We start from the raw sequence: 21309 nt of genomic DNA, 5'->3' as shown, positions 1-21309 counted from the left end.
TGCCTGTGCCTGTGCCTGTGCCTGTGCCTGTGCCTGTGCCTGTGCCTTGATGTCACTAGCTACAGCTGGGAGGCAGCCCAAGAAGGGAAGCTTGCTTTATGGCCAGTATCTGGATCTCCTGCCCTGGTTGGGTCTCCTGCCTTGGTGATGTGCTTCCTCTTCTAGAGAAAAAAACAACAGCTTTCCTGTTCCTGTGGCTTGGTTGTGGACTTGACCTAATACCCAAACAAAAATAAAAACAAAAAACTAGGTAAGCAATAAGTTTGGAGTATGAAAGGAAATTCCAGTCAGTGGCTGACATCCAGAAAGCACTGCTGGTATCTTTTTTTTTTGTTTGTTTGCTTTTGGTTTTTCAAGACAGAGTTTCTCTGTGTAGCCCTGGCTGTCCTGGAACTCACTCTGTGTAGACCAGACTAGCCTCAAACTCTCAAACTCAGAAATCCGCCTGTCTCTGCCTCCCAAGTGCTGGGATTAAAGGCGTGCGCCACCACCGCCCGGCGATTCTAGATATCTTTATCAATTGGTTTAAATTGGTATTCCTGTGGATTAGACACTAGGCTCATTTAACAAGATGTGTATGCCTTACCCTCCAGGCATACATACACAATGGTAAATAGAAGAGCAAAAGAATGGTACAAGGCATTTATGGTTTTGTTTTTAACTTGGAAGTGACTCTAGGTGGCAAGATATAACAGACCCAGGAAAGTGCCACAAGAGTCAGGTATTGGAGTTCATGTTTAACCATAACCTGGACAGATGGGAGTAGGCCTGAACTAGGGTGGAGAAGGGGCCATGTGTCAAATAAGGGTTGCTGGCTTGTTGCCCTTGCGGTGGCTAAGCTCATGTTCTGCTATAGGCCCAGAGATGTCTCTCGCTTTTCCAGAGTCTTCTTGTACCCCTTGCTGAATCTGCCTCCCTCCCAGCCTACATCAAACAGCATGATATTCTAGAATATAGCCTGGTCCTGACCTATGAGATGGCTGATGTGTTTATAAAAAGATAAAGAGAGGAGATATGTTCTATGGAGGTGTGGTGAGGTATGGGGGAAGGGGATATCTCAGCAGACGCATGCCAAGGCATCCCTTCCCCCTGAGGGACCAGCCATATGATGGTATAGTATAGAATAGAGTTTATTCAGGATGAGGGGTGGGGGCAGGGAGTTAAGAGGGTAGTAGAGGCAGAGAAAGGCAGAGAGAAAGAATAGAGAAGTAGAAGAGTAGAAAAGTAGAGGCTGGCCATGAGCACGGGGGTGGGGGCGTTGGGAGAGAAGGGAGAAGGGGCGAGGGGACAGAGTGGGAGCAAGAAGGCAAAACCAAGAGATCAAGAGAGTGAGGAGGGGGCAAGCAGCCCCTTTTATAGTGGGTCATCCTACCTGGCTATTGCCAGGTAACTGTGGGGTGGAGGTTAGACAGAGTGCTAACAGTGGCCAACCCCAAGTGGCAGGCAAATCAGGGCCAGCTTGTTGCTACCCTATGCTGCCAGAAGGCTGTGAATGGGTTGGCTTTGGAAGGCTGGGAGTCAGCTGTATATCCCTCATCCTTTGGTGGATTCAGTGGGACTGAAGAGTTAGCTCAGGTTTGACTATTCTGTCCATGGGGCTCTGGCTTCGTCTTGTCAGGAAAGCAGCTTTGTGGGTGCTCTGAGGACACCCACATCTAGATCAGCTCCTTCCAGCTCATCAGCTCCTAACTGCTGCTCTTTGCTGACTGCCCTGTTCTAACCGTTCCCTACCTCTGATTTTGCTGTTATGCCTGAAAGACAACCTTCCCTTGCTTAGTGGCATTCTCCCCAGACCCTACCTGGAAAAGAGTAATGCCAGGCTATGGCATATGTTGAGCACTGAGTCACTTTGAGGTCAGCATTAGATTGTGTGGGTTAGTGGGGTTCAGCCCACCAAAAAAAAACCAAACAAAAAAACCCAAAAGCTTGTTCTGCAAGCTTAACAACCTGAGTTCCATCCCTTGTGCCCATTTAAAGGAAAAAAAAAACTGACCCCATAGTGTGTCATCTAACTCCCACATATATGTACCTCTTCTGTAGGAATAAAACATTTTGTCAATTGTTCCACATAGTCTTTTTAGTTTTTGGATTTTTGTTGTCATTTTTGGTTTTTGAAGACTTATTTTTTCAGACATACCAGAAGAGGACATCAGAATCCATTACAGATAGTTGTGAGCTACCATGTGGTTGCTGGGAATTGAACTTGGAACCTCTAGAACTGCTGAGCCATCTCTCTAGCCCACCTTTTTAGTTCTTTGAGACAAGGTCTATGAGCCTTGACTATACAGGAACTCATAAGTAGACCAAGCTGGCCTCAAACTCAGATCTGCCTGCTTCTACCCCCTGCAAGTGCTAGGATTAAAGGCATGGGCCACCATGCTTGGCTTCCCTTAGCCTATTGATCCAGTCAGGAATGTAGTAAACCTGAGACGTGGGAAGCTACACACAAGTAGCCTACTGTCATAAGTGTCCAGTTTTTGTCAGTTGTAAGCAGAAGTTACACTATAAATTAATGGCAAAGGCCATGAGGTAATTTCATCACATAAAGACACGTGCTATGCAAGCCAGATGACCCAAGTTCAATCCCCAGAACCTGTGTCAATGTGGAAGGAGAGAACTGACCCCACAAAGTTTTCCTCTGACCTCTGCATATACAGTTAAAAAAGTTAAAAGATTAAAATCATGGTTAAAAATGTAGCATAGGGCTGGGCAGTCGCACAGGAAAAGTAACATAGGAAATAGATATGCCAGTTATCAGTCCTCGATTATAATCTAGTATTCTGTACTGAGGGCATGCTCGTGTATACATGCTCTCCTAGTACACACTTGGCACAAGACTACACATACCTGTGACACTGCATCTCACTATATGGTGGCTGTGGCATCATGAGTGACAAGAGCATCAAATTACAGAGACACTGCCATAAACATGGAAAGCTATGGACTGAAATGTTCTGACTAACATGTCTAATAGGGGTCAAGATTCTGAAAGGACACTACTGACTCCCAAGGAACAAGTCTCTCATGTGGCTCACTCCCGTAATCCCAGCACTCCGAGGCAGAGGAGTCACTGAGTTCAAAACCAGTCTTAGCTATAGAGTAAGAAGACCCTGTTCCCCCTCAAATACCCACACCCTTGGAAAAGACATACATCAGGTTTCGTAAATAATGTCCCCACATCGGCTTTCAGTAGTTTTCAAACAATGGTTTATTGAGCCCATTAGTATCTGGTGCCTTCCCAGAGCTTCTGGGCCCAGGCCCAGCCCAGACCCACAAAGATACCAGCCCCCAGGGCTACGGTGATGGTCAGCAGCAAAAGGAGCACTCTTGAACCCGAGTTCCTGCTGGAACCTGTCAGAGAAGGAGAAGGAAGAGTCCCTTGGAGCTGTCTGTAGATAAGGGGCTGCACTATTTTTACTTAGTTCCTCATTTAGTGGAGTTGCGCCACACCACTGCCTTCCACACGGCCAGAGCTTCCTTGTTTCATCAACATTTTTACAGAGAGGGCCTGACCCTTAGGGGCACCTCCAAACCCTGGTACCTGAAGGCTCAAGTTTAGCAGCATCCTCAAAGCCCACTGCTCCTGGAGAGCTCACAATGTCCAGGGCCTGGATAGTGCTGTTGTGGTGACCAGAGGATCGTCGACGCCCTACCCAGGAGAAAAGCTGTCTGGCCTCCAACCCCTTGTAGCCCGAGAACCAGCTACAGGTGTAAGGATGCATCACAAGACAAATACCCTAGACTCACTTGCTTTCCCAGAGTCACATGTAGTAGAGCATGTCTCAGACCCCACGGGGTGGCAGGCAGAGGCACTACAGAAGAAATAGACCTGGTAGAAAGAAGCACAGTCAAGGGGTGGCCTAGGATGTACAGCTATGCTGGCAGCACAGGGGCAGGGTCAAAGGACTCAGGTGCAGGGCTGTGATAGTGTAGGGAGAGATATGGGTGAGCAGAGACTACAACCACAACTGCCCTACACTGGTGGGGATGGAAACTGTGCTGCTCTCAATTTGGAGTTCAGTCCTTCTGCTTCCTGAGCACCCAAACCTGCAGTAGAAGACACTCCCTACAGGCAGGAACTGTGGCACTCGAGAGAGTTACAGTCCTCTGTCTTCTGCCCTTTGGAGCAGAACCGTTGGAAGGCAGCTAACAGAGGAGGTGAGGCTTGGCCACAATGCAGACAACAGATGTCTGCTGTCCTCTTTTCAGTCCTGCAGACAATACCTGTATGCAAAGAAGAGGACAAGGTACCACTGCTTCCAGAAACAGCTCAGGGGAGGGGCCAGAGGCAGCATCGGTAGACCTCTTAGCTTGGGAGGAGGCGCACAAACAAGGTGGGAGTGATGCCACCCTTGGTGTTGCCTACCAGTGGGACCAGTCACACCTGATTAGTTGAGGGCAAGGATTTAAACATGAGAGATCTGTGAACACTGGGTGATTGATATGACATGTTGATCATGGGCTGGACCATACCGTGTGTTTCCTATGGTGCCGTGTGTATGCCATACAGAAAAGCTGAAGAGGATAAAGACCCTATGTACACCCATTTTTATCTTCTGGGGAAGCTGCTATGCTAAAAACCAAAGCAGAAGAACCAGGAACACATTATCGGTTTTGGAATCAGATGTGAGACCACACAAGAACACCACAATGGGTGCTGAGATTTAGGTTGATCGTAGCCACACTTAGTGCTTCCTTCTAACTTTTAGTTGTTTTGTCTCTATATGCATGTATAGGGGAATGTGCATGCCACAGCACACGTGTGAGGGTCAGAGACAAATCGTGGAAGCCAGTTCTCTCTGTCCACAGTGTGGCTCCATCTAGGAATTGAACTTAGGTCAGCAGGATCGGCAGCAATTACCTTTACCTTCTGAGTCATCTTGTTAGCTACCTCTCCCTTCTCTCCCAAATTGTGTATGTTCTGAAGACCTTGCCTCCTTCCCGGAGCCGTTGTCCCCAACACTTGATAACAGCCAATCTACAAGCTGGGATCTTGGTGTTAGCTTGTAGGGTGCAGAGAGGATGTGGTGACCCACTAATGACCACTCAGCAGGTGGCACAGGACATGAAGAACAAAAAAGTTCTTCCTAACCTGTCCCCTAAGGGCATTCTGGGAGCTGGAGTCAAGGAGAGTGAAGGTGGTGATGGTGAAGCGCTGATAGTGGGACCAGAAGGGCAGCGCCTCCCTGTCTGTGGCCACCACTTGTGTTCTGTAGTTGTCACCCTTGAAAGGACACCTGGATTGAAGAGAAGCCTCTTTTAGAAAGTGCAGCAGGCAGGAAACCCTGCCCCAGGTGCAGCTTAGTCATCGGTATCACTCACCCATCTGACAGAATGGGCCATTGGGGCTGCCCGAGGGGGCTGGCAGTGGGCGTGGCCCAACACTGATGTAGCACCAGAACCAGACTGGGATCAGTTCTCTGCAGGAGTCGGACCTCTACGTAGACTGGTTCCTGGAGCAGTCTCACCAGGGGATAGTCACTCCTCTGATAGTAGGAGCTGAAAGTCTCATCTACAGAGAGAGGTGATTGTGAGCCTAGGATAGACTGTATATCAAGGCATTAGAGGCAGGAAGGGAAAGTAGCAGGTGGGGTGGGGGTGGGGGTCTGTACCCATGGCAATCCTCAGCTCCAGCCTCAGGGGTCCAGACTGGCTCACAGGGGCAGGTGGCTGGGGCGAGAAGACAGATGCCTGGATGGGCAGGAAATCACTAGCATTGAAGATACAGCGAACATGAAGCCTAAAAGTCCAAGAACAAGAGGTTGGGGGAGACCATAAGTCAGAGCATCCTGTTTACTTAATCACCAACATCCCAACAACGGATGTGACAGACAGCTTCCTCCACGGTGTGCAGAGGGCCCATCGACATCATTGTTCACCCTTTCTGCCCTTCTGCCCATCTAGTCTGCCAAGACAGCTTGAATTGGCTACACCAGGCCCTACTCTAGGTCCCAGGTACCACAGTATCAAGACAACAGGGTTCTGTCCTGGCACCTGAGGTCTCTGAAGTGTGGTGGGAAGACCTGGATTGTAGAGCCATGAACAAGCCTTTAATGCCTAAGCCTCGTTTATCACTTTTGCCCCGTTGAGAGGCTCTAGGGAGGATTGTGGAGGCCACAGGACTGTGTCTTGGGGCCTTGCTTGTCCTTGCAACTAGCCTACCAGTGTCTCCCTTAGTAGCCTGAGTGCCATGCCATCACCAATCCAAGCCTCCAGGGCCCCATGCCCAATGCTCACTGATGGTAGTAATCACACCAGCCATGAAGGCCTCACTCTGTTGTCTTGTGTTCTTTCAGCCTAATCCTGACAGACTCCAGTTGCTAATACCCCTCCTCCCAAGTCCCTGTTGCCATACTGAAACTGGCTTCCTCAAGCACCTAAGTCCAAAAACGTAAAGCATGCTACAGAACCGTGTCCCACCTCTGGGCCATAAGTAATTTGTGCTAAAACAAAAGACATTTGGACCCTGGCACTAGTCTTGCACCCTACACCCAGGCCTGTAACCTAGCTACTACTCACCGGAAGACACTGTCCCGAGTGATGGAACCCTGTGGTCCCTTTTGGACATCAATGTCAGACACCAGCTGGTTCTCATAGATGAGCTGCTCACCAACCACCTGAGGAGGAGGTAGTGAGTGAGGCTCTCTAGGGGTGGGACTCACTTCCAGCATGCATCTCACCCCTATCTGGACCATGATGATGCCACAGCGGATAGGGGATAGTTGGCTGGTGATGCCCCTTAGGAGGTGGGGCTCATGTCCAGCCTAAGTTCCACTCCTACCTGGATTGCCGTTCCACAGAGGGTGAGAGGGACATGGAAGACCACGAAAGCACTTGTCTTCTGGGTAGGGGGGCATCCATTGGGGGCATAGGCCAGGTGGACATTGTCCAGCATGACCCCGTGTGTCAAAGCTGTTTCTTGCGACATGACCAAGGTAAAGTAGCCGCTTTTGAGACACTGGAGAGTGACTAGGACAAAGGCAGATCCAAGAGGTAGATCAGGACTTTGGGATTCAGTGTCTCTCCAGCTCAGGGACAGGGGATGGGCTCTGGGGGTAACAAGATTTAGCCACTAGTCAGGAGTCAAGGGATCTGGACATTGTTCTTCCCACAGTTGGCCTAAGCAAATGCCCTAGGAACTGACAGAACAAAGGGTTGACAAATGCCACAGAGCGAGGTCAGCGTCTGTCAGAAGTGGATCCAACAGTCCCCTGGGTCAGGGACTCTTTCTGAGGGTAGTTGCATCTACTTGGGAGCCGGATCCTCTCAGACTGCATACAATGCAGTTCAGCTAGATGGAAGGGAGACTTCCCCTGCTATGCCAGGACCAATAGGAACATGCTTGGGATAAGAGGATGTACCTGTGTTTCCATAGTAACAGGACACTTCTTTGGTATTGTCATAGCAGCAACCAGCCTGCTGACAGGCTTCCTTGGATCTACCTTCTACCATGCAGGGGATGTGCCCAGAGGCTACCTGGCACCGCTCCTGGGGCAGGTGGGTACCTACGGTTGGTGACAGAGCAGTGAGGAAATGACTTATTAGAGCCCGAAGATCCCAAGACACAGACGTGTACACACAGAGAAGGCCCACATACCTACAGAATCCAGCTCAGTCCATTCCCAGGGCCCCAGCGTGCCCCACTGGGGATGAGGCATGGTGGGTCCATCAGGTCCAGGTCCTGGGGATGATGGGGCAGGAGTCGGATAGGTGAAGCTGTGCTCTGGGTACAATGTAGTGAGACCAGTGTGGCCAGACCCAGCCAAGGTGTGGCCAGAGATGGGGTGAAGTGCAAAAGCATGTGGTGTAAAAGGCTGAGGTGTGGTGGTTGGAGTCAGGTAGGGGTCCGGAGTCACGATGTGGTCTGGTTTGGGACAGATCAGAGTGACATCTTGTGCTATATCCACACGGCCATTGTGTAGTACAGCTTGAATGAACACCCTCAGGTGGAACCGCCCATCCTGCAGGTGAGAGGGCCATAGAGAGCAGCTGAGTGTGGCCACCTGACACTTCAGGTGAGCGCTGGGCTGGAGGCCGGAGTATGGCGCCTGGCTCTGTTGACTCCACCCATCCCTGGTGTGGTTGCCAGCCAGGATGGCTGGTGTTAACGGAAACCAAGCAGCCCTGGTAGAGAGGAGCTGACTTGTGGCAATCTCAGGATCTAATCTGTCACCTACCCACTCCCCACCCCTCATCGGCTCTATTCTTCTCTGATCATGAGGGGCTGTTAGGATAAGCTCCCTCTGTCCTCGCATGTGTGACTCACTCTCCTTACCTTCTCCAGCACGTGGCAGCCTTTGTAATCAGCTGAGAATACTGCGAGCTTTTGGGCCTCACTGGTCACCCAGTGGTAGCAGATAGAGCAGTTATTCACCTCAAACCGGTTCCCAAATTCATCTGGGTGGGGGAGGGGGAGATAGAGGAGGGAGTCTCAGGTGCTGGAAGGCAAGAGGCTGCTGGGGATCTCTGAAAAGCTCTCCGGGCAGGCTTGTTTTAAGACCTAGTTTTGCTTGCTAGCTCAGCTGTGTGACCTTAGACAAGTGTCTTTCCCTTTCTGGTTTTGGTTTTCGCTTCTGCCATTGGCTCTTTGTAGCTGGGATAAGGGAGTGTTCACAGGGTTGTCAACCCAGACTGAACACCTTGTAGTCTAAGTTGAGTTAGCCTTGTACCTGGGCTGAGCCACCTGGGAGTCCCAAGGAGCCAGAACTTTCTCAGGCACACACAGTAAAGGGAAGAATAAAGGCAGAATGAAAGAAGGAAGCTTACTTGTCATCTTAACTGCCTCTTTCCCTCATTTGGGAACACCTGCTAAATGCTCCTTTGCTTTGTTACCTCAGAACAGCAAGCACCACCCCACCCCCAACCCCGGGGCCTGGCCGCACCCTTCCTTTTCAGTGCACAGTGTGTTGGGGGGGGGGTCATCTTTCCCTCCTTGCAGAAGCTGCTCTGAAGGTGAGGTTCAGTGGTCACACAGAACTCCCCACACCCATTCTCTACATTACATCACACCCCCAAGGGGGCTTTGTGGACCTGAAGCCTGAAGCTAGAAGAGCAAAGCCCAGCATTGTTGAGTCTTTCCTACAGGTGGTTGTTGTGCACAGGACACAGGAGAGTCTGCTCTGGTGGTTCCTTTCCTATCTGTGTGGTGAGGGGCAAGAGGCTGGCTCTTGCAGACCTCTTAATGGCTGGCCTCTACTTTTCCAGCTCCTGATCCCAGGGAAGAGGTCTAGCTCCTTCCTTTGCAGCAGGCTGGGCTTGGGTCTGGGGATGGGATGTTGGAACAGGCATCTGCCAGCACTCACCCAGGACCTTGAATTGGATAGTCTGGTTTGGCCTGGGGAACACCAGCAGCTGCATGCCCCGTACCCCACAGTCATAGCTATATTCAAAGCCAGGCTTGAGGTGCAGATGCTGACCCAATCTCAGGGGAACTGCCACCAGCAGAAGTAGGACCACAAAACAACCCCAAACCATGATGGAGGCTCCTGACTGTCAGCACGAACACCCACAACAGCCTTAGGAGTTCCCCCTCAGCCTGTTTGGGCAGGCCTTTATATGGATCAGGCAGGAAGTGGTAGCCTCTGGGGGCAAAGGGGATCCACCTGGGGAAGCAGCTGCTTAGCCTACAAGGGGCTATGGAGAAACTCCTTCTCCTGAGGTAGGGGAAGGCACATTCCATCCTGGGTCTATCAAGGATCTTCAGAAAGCTGCCCTTGACCCCTCACCAATTTTCTGTGGCAGCTGGGACTACCCAGGGATTTCTAGCAAAGAGGCTGCAGGCAAGCTGTAGGACAGCAGTCATATTCCTGGGTGCTTCCTGAGTCTCACATCGGTGTGACAGCTTCCTGACCAGGTATCCTTCTAGGGTCTCCTGCTTGTCAGGCCCCTGGGAACTGAATGCAAGGTTACTTCCTTCCCCTACTCAACCCCAGCTCCTGACAGAGCTGGCAGTATGCAGGGTGGTGGGTGGTGGGTGGTGGATGGTGAGCAATCAGAGACTGGTGGTAGCACCTCTCAGAATTGTTGGAGTTAATCCTTGGCTATCCCATCCTCTGCTTTGAAAATGCAAAATCACAGATGCACAAATGTCTGAAATACTCTGAGCACCAATATGACAGCAAAAGTGGTAGTCTGTTCTTGACCTTGTGACACACATCACATGTCACACCCATGACATGGCACAAATCAGAATCCAGTTGCTGGGTCCCCATGGTGGTACATGCTTGTAATCCCAGCACATGGGAGGCTGAGGCATGAGGATCATGAGTTTGAAGCAGCCTGGACTACAGAGGGAGACCCAGTCTCAAAAACAAAAATAAACAAGGCCATTACTACCAAGAATACCTCTAGGCTATATGTGTAAAATATTTATGGGACATAAGTAAAACTTCTGTTTAGTCTAGGGTGCCATCCCCAGGAGATTTCATTATGAATATGCAAACATTCCAAAAGAAAGAAAACAGAAAGAAAGGAAGGAAGAAAGAAAGAAATATGGAGGCTCAGTTGGTGAGAGTACTTGCTATGCAAGTATGATGATCTGAGTTCAAATCCCCAGCACCCATGTAAAAAGCCAGGTATTTGTAACCCCATTGCTCTTGAGATCAGAGATAAAAGGATTATTGGGGCTTTCTAGCTGCTATCCTAGATCCAGATCCACTGAGAGAGCCCTTCCCAAGAGAATAAGGGTAAATGATGAACAGGTGTGTTGGTTCATTTTTGCCAATTGACATAAGTTAGATTCATCTGGAAGAGGATACTGCAATTAAAAAGATGCCCCAATCAGATTGACCTGTGGGGGAATTTTCTTGATTGGTGATTGACACAGGAGGGACCAGGCCACTGTGGGTGGTACTACCCCTGGGTAGATGGCCCTGGTTTATACAAAAAAATAAGTTAAGCGAGCCACAGAAGCAAGCTAGTAAGCAGCGTTCATCCATGGTTTCTTCCTGTCCTGACTTCCCTCAGTTATGTACTATTTTTTACCTGTAAGTATAAAATGAAATAAACATTTTCTTCCCCAATTTGCTGTTGGTCATGCTGTTTATCACAGTATCTGAAAACAAAACTAAGACATCGGGGTACCAGACATCCTGCTCTGGCCTCTACTCATGCATGAGTGATCACAGAACACATATGCACACACAATAGAAAATACCTTTAGTCCCAAGCATTTCTGAGAAGCGGTGCTCAAACATAACAAATGAAATAATATAAAATAAGAATAGATAGTAGAATAAACATGGTATTCTAGACAGATGCCAGGAAAGCTTAGGGGATGTATCTACCAGGTTTATTGACAGCAAAACATGCCTGGGACTATTAGAAGGCATTAGCTATGGGGAAAGGGGTGAGGGGTTGACAATCACCTAATGTCATCTTGGTTTTCTGTTTAGCAGTTGTAAGAAATAACATCTATGAACACACAAGAATGGACAGGTGGGTACCAAGCCTGTGCCAGCTCCTCACTTTCCCCCATCCTCTGAGAGATGCTATCATCCTCCCTTCAGGGTACTAATCCTCCCAGAGCCTAGCAGAGTCTTAGCTCAGCAAAGCCTGGTAACATGGGTCATTAGTGTGTGTGGTTTCTTTGCACTGCAGAGAGCATGAAGTTACATGCTGGCTGCAATCTAGCCGCTATGGCTTCTACCTTGTGACCTGGCTGTGCCATTTTCCCCTCAAGCCTCAGGCTTCTCCTTTGAGAACTAGAGTTGAAAAGTTGTGCTTATCTGGCAGGTTGAGCAAGAAGATTGAAAGAGACACATAATGGGTGTATTGAATTGTTTGTGGCAATGACTTAATGCGTGACTTAATTCATGGCTCTGGTGGCTGTTTGAGCAGAGTAAGGAGAGGTACCCACCTGGAGTAGGATGCGGTGAGACAGATGCTCCTAGAAGTGTTTCTGAAGGAATGTTGTCTTCAAGAATACGGTCTTGGACAGGGGAGATGACTCTGTGGTTAAGAGCCCTTGTTACTCTTGCAGAAGACTTGGTTTTAGTTCCCAGGACCCACATGGTTCACAGCCATCCAAAACTCTAATTCCAGTGGATCCAAAAATCTCTTCTGACTTCCATGAGTATCAAGCATGTTTGTAGTACACATACATAGATGCAGGCCAAGCACTCACACACGTTAAATAAATAAATAAATAAATAAATCTTAAAACCTTTAAAAGGAAAAAGAAACATTCCAAGTTAAGAAAGAAAAGTAGGGGCTTAGAGCTGGAGAGGCAGCTCAGCTGAGTGCTGGACTAGCATGCATTAGCCCTGGACTCAGTCCCCAGCACCACATAAACTGGAGGTGGTGGCTGGAGGCAAGAGGATCAGATTACAAGGTAATCTTGTAATATAGCAAGTTTGAGGCCAGCCTGGGTTATATAAGACTCTGCAAAACAACAACAACCACCGAACAATAACAACAACCAAACAAACCACACAACACATTACAGCAATATAGCTTAGGGGCTTGGTAGAAAAGGGTGGGGATGGGGAGAAGATGGAGAGGAAAAGCTGCCAGGAAAGGGGGCTCTTCTACAGGAATGATGCTTTATTTTATTGCTGTCATGCTAGGCAAGCACTCTGTCACTGAGCCACATCCCCAGTTGTAAACTGGTCACTTTAAAATGATCTTAGTCAGCCAGGAGGTCATGACGCAGGTCTTTAAGCCCATGAGTTCTGGGACAGCCAAGAACTTCTTATCCCGCAATATAAAAATGCCTGCCGTGAGAGAGGGAATGTGGGTACTGGTGCACACAGGGAGGTAGGCTCTAACATGACTGACTGTTCAGCAGGGCTCCCTATTTGGTTTCTGCTGGATGCCTGTACGTGCCGGCTTTGATGGTAGGTATCTGTTGCTATGTGATTCTTTCTTTGGAAGTTTCAACCAAGTGGGACTTCTGTGCTCTTCCTCAGACTCTCTCAATTGGGAGCTCCAGCTGCCTGCCTCAGCGAGGCCTCCCCAGTCATTTCCTGCTGGAGGATGATGATACTGATGATGTTACTGTTTGTTCTTGCTCTCGTTTGGACTACTCTAGTCATCTGCTGGGTGCTCTGAGCCCTCCCCCCCACCATGGTGCTTTGCTGTCTGTCTGTTGTTCAGTTGATCTGCTCTGATTGTTTGTGCTTTTACTTTTGCTGTATACGTAAACTCACTTGTTCAAAACCAAGAGCACCGCTATATCAGATCATTCTTCAGACTGTACAAAACATCTCTAATTACTTGAATGTACATTTTCTTTTAAAAGGATGTATCTATGGTAAACTGATCAAAATCAGGAAACCAACACTGGTTGATGAATATTTGCTTAATCTATAAATTTTATCATGTAACATTTGTTTTGATAAAGATTCATGTGCATGTGTGTGTGTGCATGTGTGTGTCTCTCTCTATGTGCATATGTTTGTATGTCTCTATGTGTGTATACACTGTCACGTGCAAGTGCATGTGAAGAAAGGCTGATTTCAAGAGTAATAGTCAAGCGAGCATGGTGGTACACACTTTTAATCTCAGTACTTCAGCGGCAGAGGCAGGTGGATCTCTGTGAGTTTAAGGCCAGCCTGGTCTACATAGTGAGTTCCAGAATACCCAGGGATATACAGAGAAGTCCTATCTCAAAAAAAGCCAACCAAGCAGGGCTGGAGAGATAGCTCAGTGGTTAAGAGCACTGACTGCCCTTCCAGAGGTCCTGAGTTCAGTTCCTAGCAACCACATGGTGGCTCACAACCATCTGTGATAGGATCTGATGCCCTCTTCTGGTGTGTCTGAAGACAGCTATGGTGTGCTCATATAAATACTAATAATAAAAAAGCCAACCAAGCAAAAAACAACAACAAAACAAAACCAGAGTCAGGGTCCATCTGGGAACACAGTTCATGGTGCTTGTCTACCTTGCAGGAGGCCCTGGTACAAGGCCAGAGATCAATCTTGGGTGTTGTTCTCAGGAGCCATCTACCCTGGTTTTTTTTTGAAAAATGGAGTCTCTCTAGCCTGGAACTCACCAAGTCCATCCTTCAGTCTGGGCTGTAGGCACTTGCTTGTCTCTGCCTTCCCAGTACTGGAATTACAAATGCTCACCACCACGCCTGGGTTTTAACTTGGGTTCTCAGGATTGAACTCAGATCCTTGTTCTTGCCAGGCAAGTTATTTAACGACTGAGCCCTCTCCCCTTTCCTAAAGATAGACCTTTATAGCAGTGGTGGCACGTACCTTTAATCCCAGCATGAGGCAGGGGCAGAGGGGCAGAGGAGCAGAGGGGCAGAGGGGCAGAGGGGCAGAGGGGCAGAGGGGCAGAGGGGCAGAGGGGCAGAGGGGCAGAAAGAGAGGCAGAGAGAGAGAGGCAGAGAGGAGAGGCAGAGAGAGGCAGATAGAGGAAGAGAGAGTCAGAGTGAGGCAGAGAGGCAGAGAGGCAGAGGCAGCAGGAGGATCTCTGAGTTTGAGGCCAGCTTGGATTACACAGTGAGTTCCAGGACAGCAAAGACTACACAGAGAAACCCTGTCATGGACCCTCCTCCCGCCCTGAAAAATACTTTTACAGCAGAAGACAAATGTTTTCTAGTCTGGGATTCTATCCAGGATCAGAAGTGTCTTCTCTGGTTGGGACAGACCACCTGTCTTCCTTGTCATTCACACCCTTGGCTTTTGGAGCAGCTACTTTGCTGTGTGGATTTGCCTGGTGTTTTCTTCTGATTAGATCCAGGAATTAGATTACACATTTCTGCCAGTTGTAGTCAGCTTGACTGCTGTAATAAAGCACCAAACACCAGCTTCTTAAGTGAGGTATTTATTTTCTCACAGTTGGAGACTGCAGCTCTAAGTTCAAGATGACAGCAGATCTGATTTCTTCTCAGGCCCCTCTCCTGGGTCTGCAGATGCCTAACTTCCTGCCATGTTCTCACATAGCCTTTCCTCTTGTGTGAGAGTTCCTCATGTTCATTTGTGTGTCCCAGTTCCCTGGTTTACAAGGACACTGGGTTTAAATAGTGACTGCTAGGTTTATCTACAGAAAGTTACAGACATACAGGACTGTATGTCATCTTCAAGAATCTTAGAAGTAGATGCTTAGAGACTGTGCACACACCCTGCCCCCCATGGGACATGTGTGTGTGTGTGTGTGTGTGTGTGTGTGCGTGCACGCACAGGGGGGTAAATCACTGCATAGTGTCCTCTGACCCCAGTGTTCCTACTTTCCTCTTGTGTGGTGAACACCCTTCCCACTGTTAGGCAGTGGAGGCAGGAATTGAGGAGTGGACAAGCCAGGATTTTGTGTGGCGTTCACTGCGGTGCCTGGGCAGTGTGACGAAAGGAAGGTCACATGACTGCTTTTCTCTGGCCTCTGGGCAAAAAAGAATGAGAATGGCAACAGTTGGGATGGAATTAGAGAAACAGAGTTGTTTTCTAACTGTGGGCCCTTGGAAACGGAGCAGGAGGAGGCGGCAGCTTGCTCACTGGCCAGACAGATATGTTGTTTGTTTGGATCTTAAAAGTCCTTCAGGGGAGGAGTGCCAAAGGCTGGGTTGCCAGCCCATGGTGCTGTTGGGCGGTACTAGAACTTTTTGGAGGGAGGGTGTAATAGAAGCAAATTATGACAGATACTGAAGTCCTAACCTGGAAAGGGACACTGGGACTCCAGTCTATACTCTTTCTGCTTCCTGGCTTCATGAGGTGAACAGTTTTGCTCTGTCATGACGATCTGCACACAGATTCCAGCACTAGAGAGCTGTGTGTTCAGCAGACATTCCTTGGGACACACTCTCTGTCTCTCTGTCTCTGTCTCTGTCTCTGTCTCTGTCTCTCTCTCTCTCTCTCTCTCTCTCTCTCACACACACACACACACACACACACACACACACACACACACACACACACCACTCAGCTTTGGAGCCGGAGAATAAGCATAAGTACATCCTCTCATACTGTTCATCGTGAGGGTGGGGAGAAAAGAGTGACCACAGAGGACAAGGATGGCTGAGTCAAATAAAGATTGGGGGAACAGAGAAGATATGGGGTAAGTGAAGACATTCCTGAGGAGGCAACTTTTGCATAGGGCTTTGAAGGGTGATTAGGAATGCACCAAAGGTGGGGGGCAGGGCAGAGGATGGACACCAGGAGCAAGGTCATAGGCCTGGTGTGTGCAGAACAGGCAGGGGTGATGATGAATGCTGACTGATGATCAGGAGGAATGGAGAAGGTGGAGGGATGTGTGGGCCTGCTGGCCATGTGAGGAGGTGGTCTCTTTCCATGGGTGATAGTGGCTTCTAGGTGGCCCCCTGTCAGTCTCCTGTTAGATGTCATGTAGAATCTCACCTGGCCACCCCTCTGTGAGGTATGGGCACCTTCAGGGACTGCTGAGCTTGGCCCAGAAGATTTAGGGTTTCCTGACAGCATCTCACTTCCTCTTTGGTTGACTTCTTTAAAAATGGCAAGAAAGGAACTCAAAAGACCTGCTTCCTAATGCAGCAGGGAGGGAGCTCAGACCAGCTGGGAGGCTGCACTGGTCTCTTTACTCCACAGTGAGTATTTCCAGAAGGTGAAGGCATAGGTGGGCATTCCAGGTAGCAACATCCAGGCAAAGACAGGAGGCAGGGAGAAGGGTAGGGTAGTGGAGTATGGAGAACAGGATGCAGGAACTGGGTTGTCTTAGTTAGGGTTTTATTGCTGTGAAGGGACACCATGACCTGGGCAATTCTTATAAAAGAAAACATTTAATTGGGGCTGGCTTACAGTTTCAGAGGTTTAGTCCATTATTGCCATGATAGGACATAGTGGCATACAGGCAGACATGGTGCTGGAAAAGGAGCTCAGAGTTCTACATCTTGATCCAAAGGCAGCAGAAAGAGACTGTGTACCACACTGGATATAGCTTGAGCATAGGGAATCTCAAAGGCCACCCCCACAATGACACATTTCCTCCGACAAGGCCATACTTCCTATTAGTACCACTCCCTATGGGCCAAGCATTCAAACACAAGAGTCTATGGGATCATTCCTCTTTTCATGGGGGACACAGTACTAGATTGTACTGTGATTGTACCAGATGTAGTACATCTGGACCACACCTCACACACAGTTCTCCAGGACCCATGTGCTAGGAAACCACAGGCTCTGATTCTGCATGGCAGAAGAAGTGAGGGGCCCTGCTGGCTCTGCTCTTGTTACTCCTGTAGCACTGATCTTGATGCCATGAAGAAGTGCTGTATTCAGGGACCAGGCCTATGGCTGTGGAGTGTGCAAGGTCGTGGATGGGAGGGTGGGCAATGTCTTTCTCCAGGTGTCAGGGATCACAGACATGGAACTGAGCATGTGTTGGGTCTGAAGGCCTCTTCCTCCCTAGCTGCATAGGGAATCTATGCTGACATGGTTCTGCAACCCCAACCCTTACCCCTCATGTTCGGAGGTCTCTGACTTGAGGGACTCTTAAGTTGATGTGTCATTCTTTCAGGGAAGTGATAGCTGTAGGTGTTATGCCACTAGGCAGGCTGAGTCCCACTGATGAGCTACATCTTGATGACACCAAGAGACAACCACAGTGGCTAGCCCTCATGGCCTCCCTCTGGGCCAGGCTGGGACCAAGCACTTACTTGGCTTATGACATCCTTTGTCCTTTAGGGCCAGAACTCAGGCCTAGAGAGAAGTGGTTCTGTCTAATATGCTGCTGGTACACAGCCTTTGGGGCCTCACATTCCCACCACACTGGCTTAGTCTTTTACGTGGTTTGCGTGGTCCCCTAGAAATGCATATTCCCAGGCTGCACTTTAGTCCTTTTGAGTCAGATACCCTAGCAGGTAAGGTAAGGCATGCCCAGGTACTTGGGTTCATCCAGAGCTGGGGATAAATGTGTGTGTGTGTGTGTGTGTGTGTGTGTGTGTGTGTGTTGCCTGTGCCCTGGACTACTCACCACCTGACCTTACCTACCCTTGGGGGTTAGAGGTGAGGTGGCGTAGAGTTAACAACACACAGACTTTGGGAGCAGGAAAAGAAATGCCGCAGCAAGCTCCTTAGCATTTACATAGAGGCAGCCCTGTCATTGCTGCTACGAGAGTGTGTGTGTGTTGTACATGATGTTTGGTTTGTATGGGCACGTGCACATGCTTATGTATGTTTGTGTGTTTGCATGTGTGCCGTGGAGGAGACCCAAGCAGCACTTGGCTGTTTTCTTCTTTTCACCTTCTCTGCCTCGAGACAGGGTCTCTTACTGACTCAGAAGCTCAAAGGTTCCGCTTAGGCTAGCTGGCCAAAGAGCTTTAGAGATCTGTCTCTGCCTCCCAGTGCTAGGGTTACAGGCATGCGCAGCTACACCTGCCTTTCCACGTGGTGCTGAGGGTTCACACCTAGGTCCTCATTTTTCAGAGCCCTCTCACCAGGCCTCTACCTTCTTCTTTTTATTTTTAACTAAAAAGTAAATTTTATTTATTTATTCCTTTTTATTATATCTTTATTAAATTTATAATATATTATAACATATAAAATTAAGTATGTATTTCCTTCCTCCAAGTCCCTCCTAATAATCCTCTTCCTGTCCCTACCCACCTAACTTTAAGTTCTTTCTCAACAACAACCACAAAACCCTCCCCCAAACCAATACAACAAAATCCCCACAAACCAAGAAAACAAAACCCAAAACCACTCAAAGCCACCAAACTGTAGCCAATAAAAGCACGCACACGCATTCACACACACACACACACACACACACAGACACACAGACACACAGACACACACACACACACACACACACACACACAGAGTCTGTGGAGTCTATTATATGTCAGTTCCTGAACGTGAGGCCTGACCTGCTCTGAAGTGCTTGATATACTCAATGTTACTCCTTTGGAGAAAGCTGAATTTCCCTCTCCAAGAAGGCATAAATGATAGTTCAGTTGTTTACCTTTTCCCTAGTGGCTAGGTTTTCATTCACTTATTCATTCATTCACTCATTCATTCACTCATTCATTCATTCATTCAAAAATACAACAAAATAAAATATAATAAGAGAAAACAAAGTCTATCACATCAAAGTTGGACACGAGAAACCAACAGAAGGAAAAGAGCTGAAGAGAAGACATGAGAATCAGAGACCCTGTGGGATCAGATGACCTCTTCTGGTGTGTAGATAGATGTACATGCACACAAAACATCCATATACATAAAATAAATAAATCTGAAAAAAAAATCAGAGACCTATTCATTCACACATTCTGGAATCCCATAAAGACACTGAACTGGAAGCTATAATCTATACAGTGAGGACCTGGTCCAGACCCATGCAGGTCCCATGCTTGCTGCTTCAGTCTCTGTGAGTTCATATGAGTTTTGCTAAGTTGACTTAGAGGGCTGTTCTCCTTATGTTCTCCACACTCTCTGGCTCTTACACTCATTCTGCTTCCTTTTCTTCCAGGCTCCCTGAGTTCTGAGGGGAAGTATTTGGTGGAGACATTCATTTATGGCAGAGTGTTCCCAGGTCTTTCACTCTCTGTGTAGTGTCTAGCTGTGGGTCTCTGTACTTGTTCCCGTCTGCTGCAGGAAGAAGCTTCTCTGATGGTGGCTGAACAAGGCACTGATCTATAAAAATAGATGAAATGTTATTAGGAGTTCTTTTATTGCCACACCCCTGTTTTAGAACAGTAGTATCTGATTTTACCTCATGTCACTAGACTATCTAGTCTCAGGTTCTTGGTCACTGAAGCAGTGTCAGGTATGGGTTTCATCTCGTGGAGTGGGTCTGGGATCAGTGATTGGTTGGTTACTCACAGGTTTTGTGCCACCATTACACAGGCAGCACACCATTGGATGTGTAGCTGGGATGGTGTTTATGTTTTTCTTTTGATAGCACGCAGAGTAGAAGAACCAAAGATGCTGGTACATAGGGGTGAGGGTTCTGTGTAGGCACCAGCTTGACTTCTCCAGGCTCAATGAGTTGTGTCTTCAACAGTGGGGCCTTGTTGTCAGTTTTCGAAGCACGATCTGTAATTCTAGGTAACAGCCTGGGTTGTTTGGGGCCCCTTTGACCACCAGCTCAGTTTGCTGTAACCCAATCCTGGTACTGGAACCTCATTTGGTGACAAGGGATGGTCAGGTGAAATTATCTCCCCATTATTTGGCATTTTCATTTGGATTGCCATCATATGTGTATATATTAGGAAGTTTCTACTGTGTTAGATTTCATACTACTCCCTCAGATGGCCCTTTATTTTAGCTGTCTCTCCCCATATTCCCTCCCCAGACCCCACTTTCTCCCCCTCTGCACTTGATCCTCCCATTTCTGCTCCCCACATCCATCCATAGCCATCTAGTCTTTTTCTAATAAAAGCTATCACTTCCCTCAAGTCCCCTACTCTCTACCTATCCTCTGTGGTTCTATGGGTTTTATCTTGGTTAGCATTGACATAACAGCTAATATCCACATATAAGCCAACACATACCATATTTGTCTTCTGAGACAGGGGCTCTCAAATGAACTTGGAGCTCACCAGTTTGGTTAGGCTGGCAAGCTAGTGATCTCCAGGGACCTGTCTGTTGCCACTTCTCCAGTACTGGGCTTACAAGTGTGTGCTGTTGTGTCTGACTGGTGGATTCTGGGAATCCAAACTCAGGTCCTCATGCTTGCATGGCAAAACACTTTACAGAGTGGGTCTTCTCCCCAGCCCAGAGGAGCTTTGGTCGGTGCTAAGTTAGCACCTTCCAAAGGCCCCAGTCACTGTCATTCACATTTGATCTCAGGGAGGGCTGACAGCTTTGATGGCCTCCTGGTCTCCTTTTGACTGGCCTTTCTCCTCCTACTTTAAGGCTAAACAGGACTGCTGACCAGTCATGGTTTCTGCCTGTCACTCTTAACCAGTGACCCTGCTCCCCAGGACCCCCATTGCTCTGGCACCCTTCAGATACTCTTCCTCTTAAAGTGGGCAGTGTTGAGTCAGATCCTGAGACATGCGCCACATCCTGCTGACATCCTTTCTCACACATCTGTCACCTCATCTACGAAGGAGCTTGGCTCTGTAGATGCCTGTAGAAGCTGCTTTTCCGCCTTTAATCCCAGCACTTGGGAGGCAGAGGCAGGCGGATTTCTGAGTTCGAGAGTTCAAGGCTAGCCTGGTCTACAGAGTGAGTTCCAGGACAGCCAGGGCTACACAGAGAAACCCTGTCTCGGAAAAAAAAAAAAAAAGAAGAAGAAGAAGCTACTTTTCTCCACATGTGATCATCCAGGATCCCACAAGCCCCTCCAGGACATGGGGAAGAGGGTATGAGCCCTTCACTTCTTCATAAAATGCCTCACTCCAGGGGACCCTTTCTTTGGTTTGTTTTTGTAACTTTACTAAG

The 21309-nt window shown here is 48.4% G+C and overlaps 1 protein-coding gene across 1 annotated transcript; it reads right to left on the bottom strand.

Moving 5' to 3' along the window:
* Positions 1-3194: 3194 nt before the first annotated feature.
* Positions 3195-9499, bottom strand: Zp1 (zona pellucida glycoprotein 1). The gene is made up of 12 exons (XM_028777567.1): positions 9303-9499; positions 8276-8397; positions 7598-7961; positions 7362-7505; positions 6782-6969; positions 6520-6617; positions 5613-5740; positions 5323-5512; positions 5093-5237; positions 3748-3829; positions 3542-3649; positions 3195-3351 (listed from the first exon to the last, which is right to left on the bottom strand). The coding sequence occupies exons 1-12, from the start codon at positions 9472-9474 to the stop codon at positions 3221-3223; spliced, it is 1872 nt and encodes a 623-aa protein (XP_028633400.1). The 5' UTR covers positions 9475-9499; the 3' UTR covers positions 3195-3220.
* Between the last annotated feature and the right edge of the window lie 11810 nt (positions 9500-21309).

This window comes from Grammomys surdaster, unplaced genomic scaffold (assembly GCF_004785775.1).
Source record: "Grammomys surdaster isolate TR1022 unplaced genomic scaffold, NIH_TR_1.0 310, whole genome shotgun sequence".
Lineage (NCBI taxonomy): Eukaryota > Metazoa > Chordata > Mammalia > Rodentia > Muridae > Grammomys > Grammomys surdaster.
This window is presented reverse-complemented; position numbering and strand designations above follow the sequence as displayed.

Coding starts and splice junctions, on each gene's coding strand:
- Zp1 (XM_028777567.1), bottom strand. CDS start 9,474: ATGGTTTGGGGTTGTTTTGTGGTCCTACTTCTGCTGGTGGCAGTTCCC. Junction 7,962..8,275: donor GCTGCCACGTGCTGGAGAAG/GTAAGGAGAGTG, acceptor TCTCACCTGCAG/GATGGGCGGTTCCACCTGAG. Junction 6,970..7,361: donor CTGTTACTATGGAAACACAG/GTACATCCTCTT, acceptor CCTTTGTCCTAG/TCACTCTCCAGTGTCTCAAA.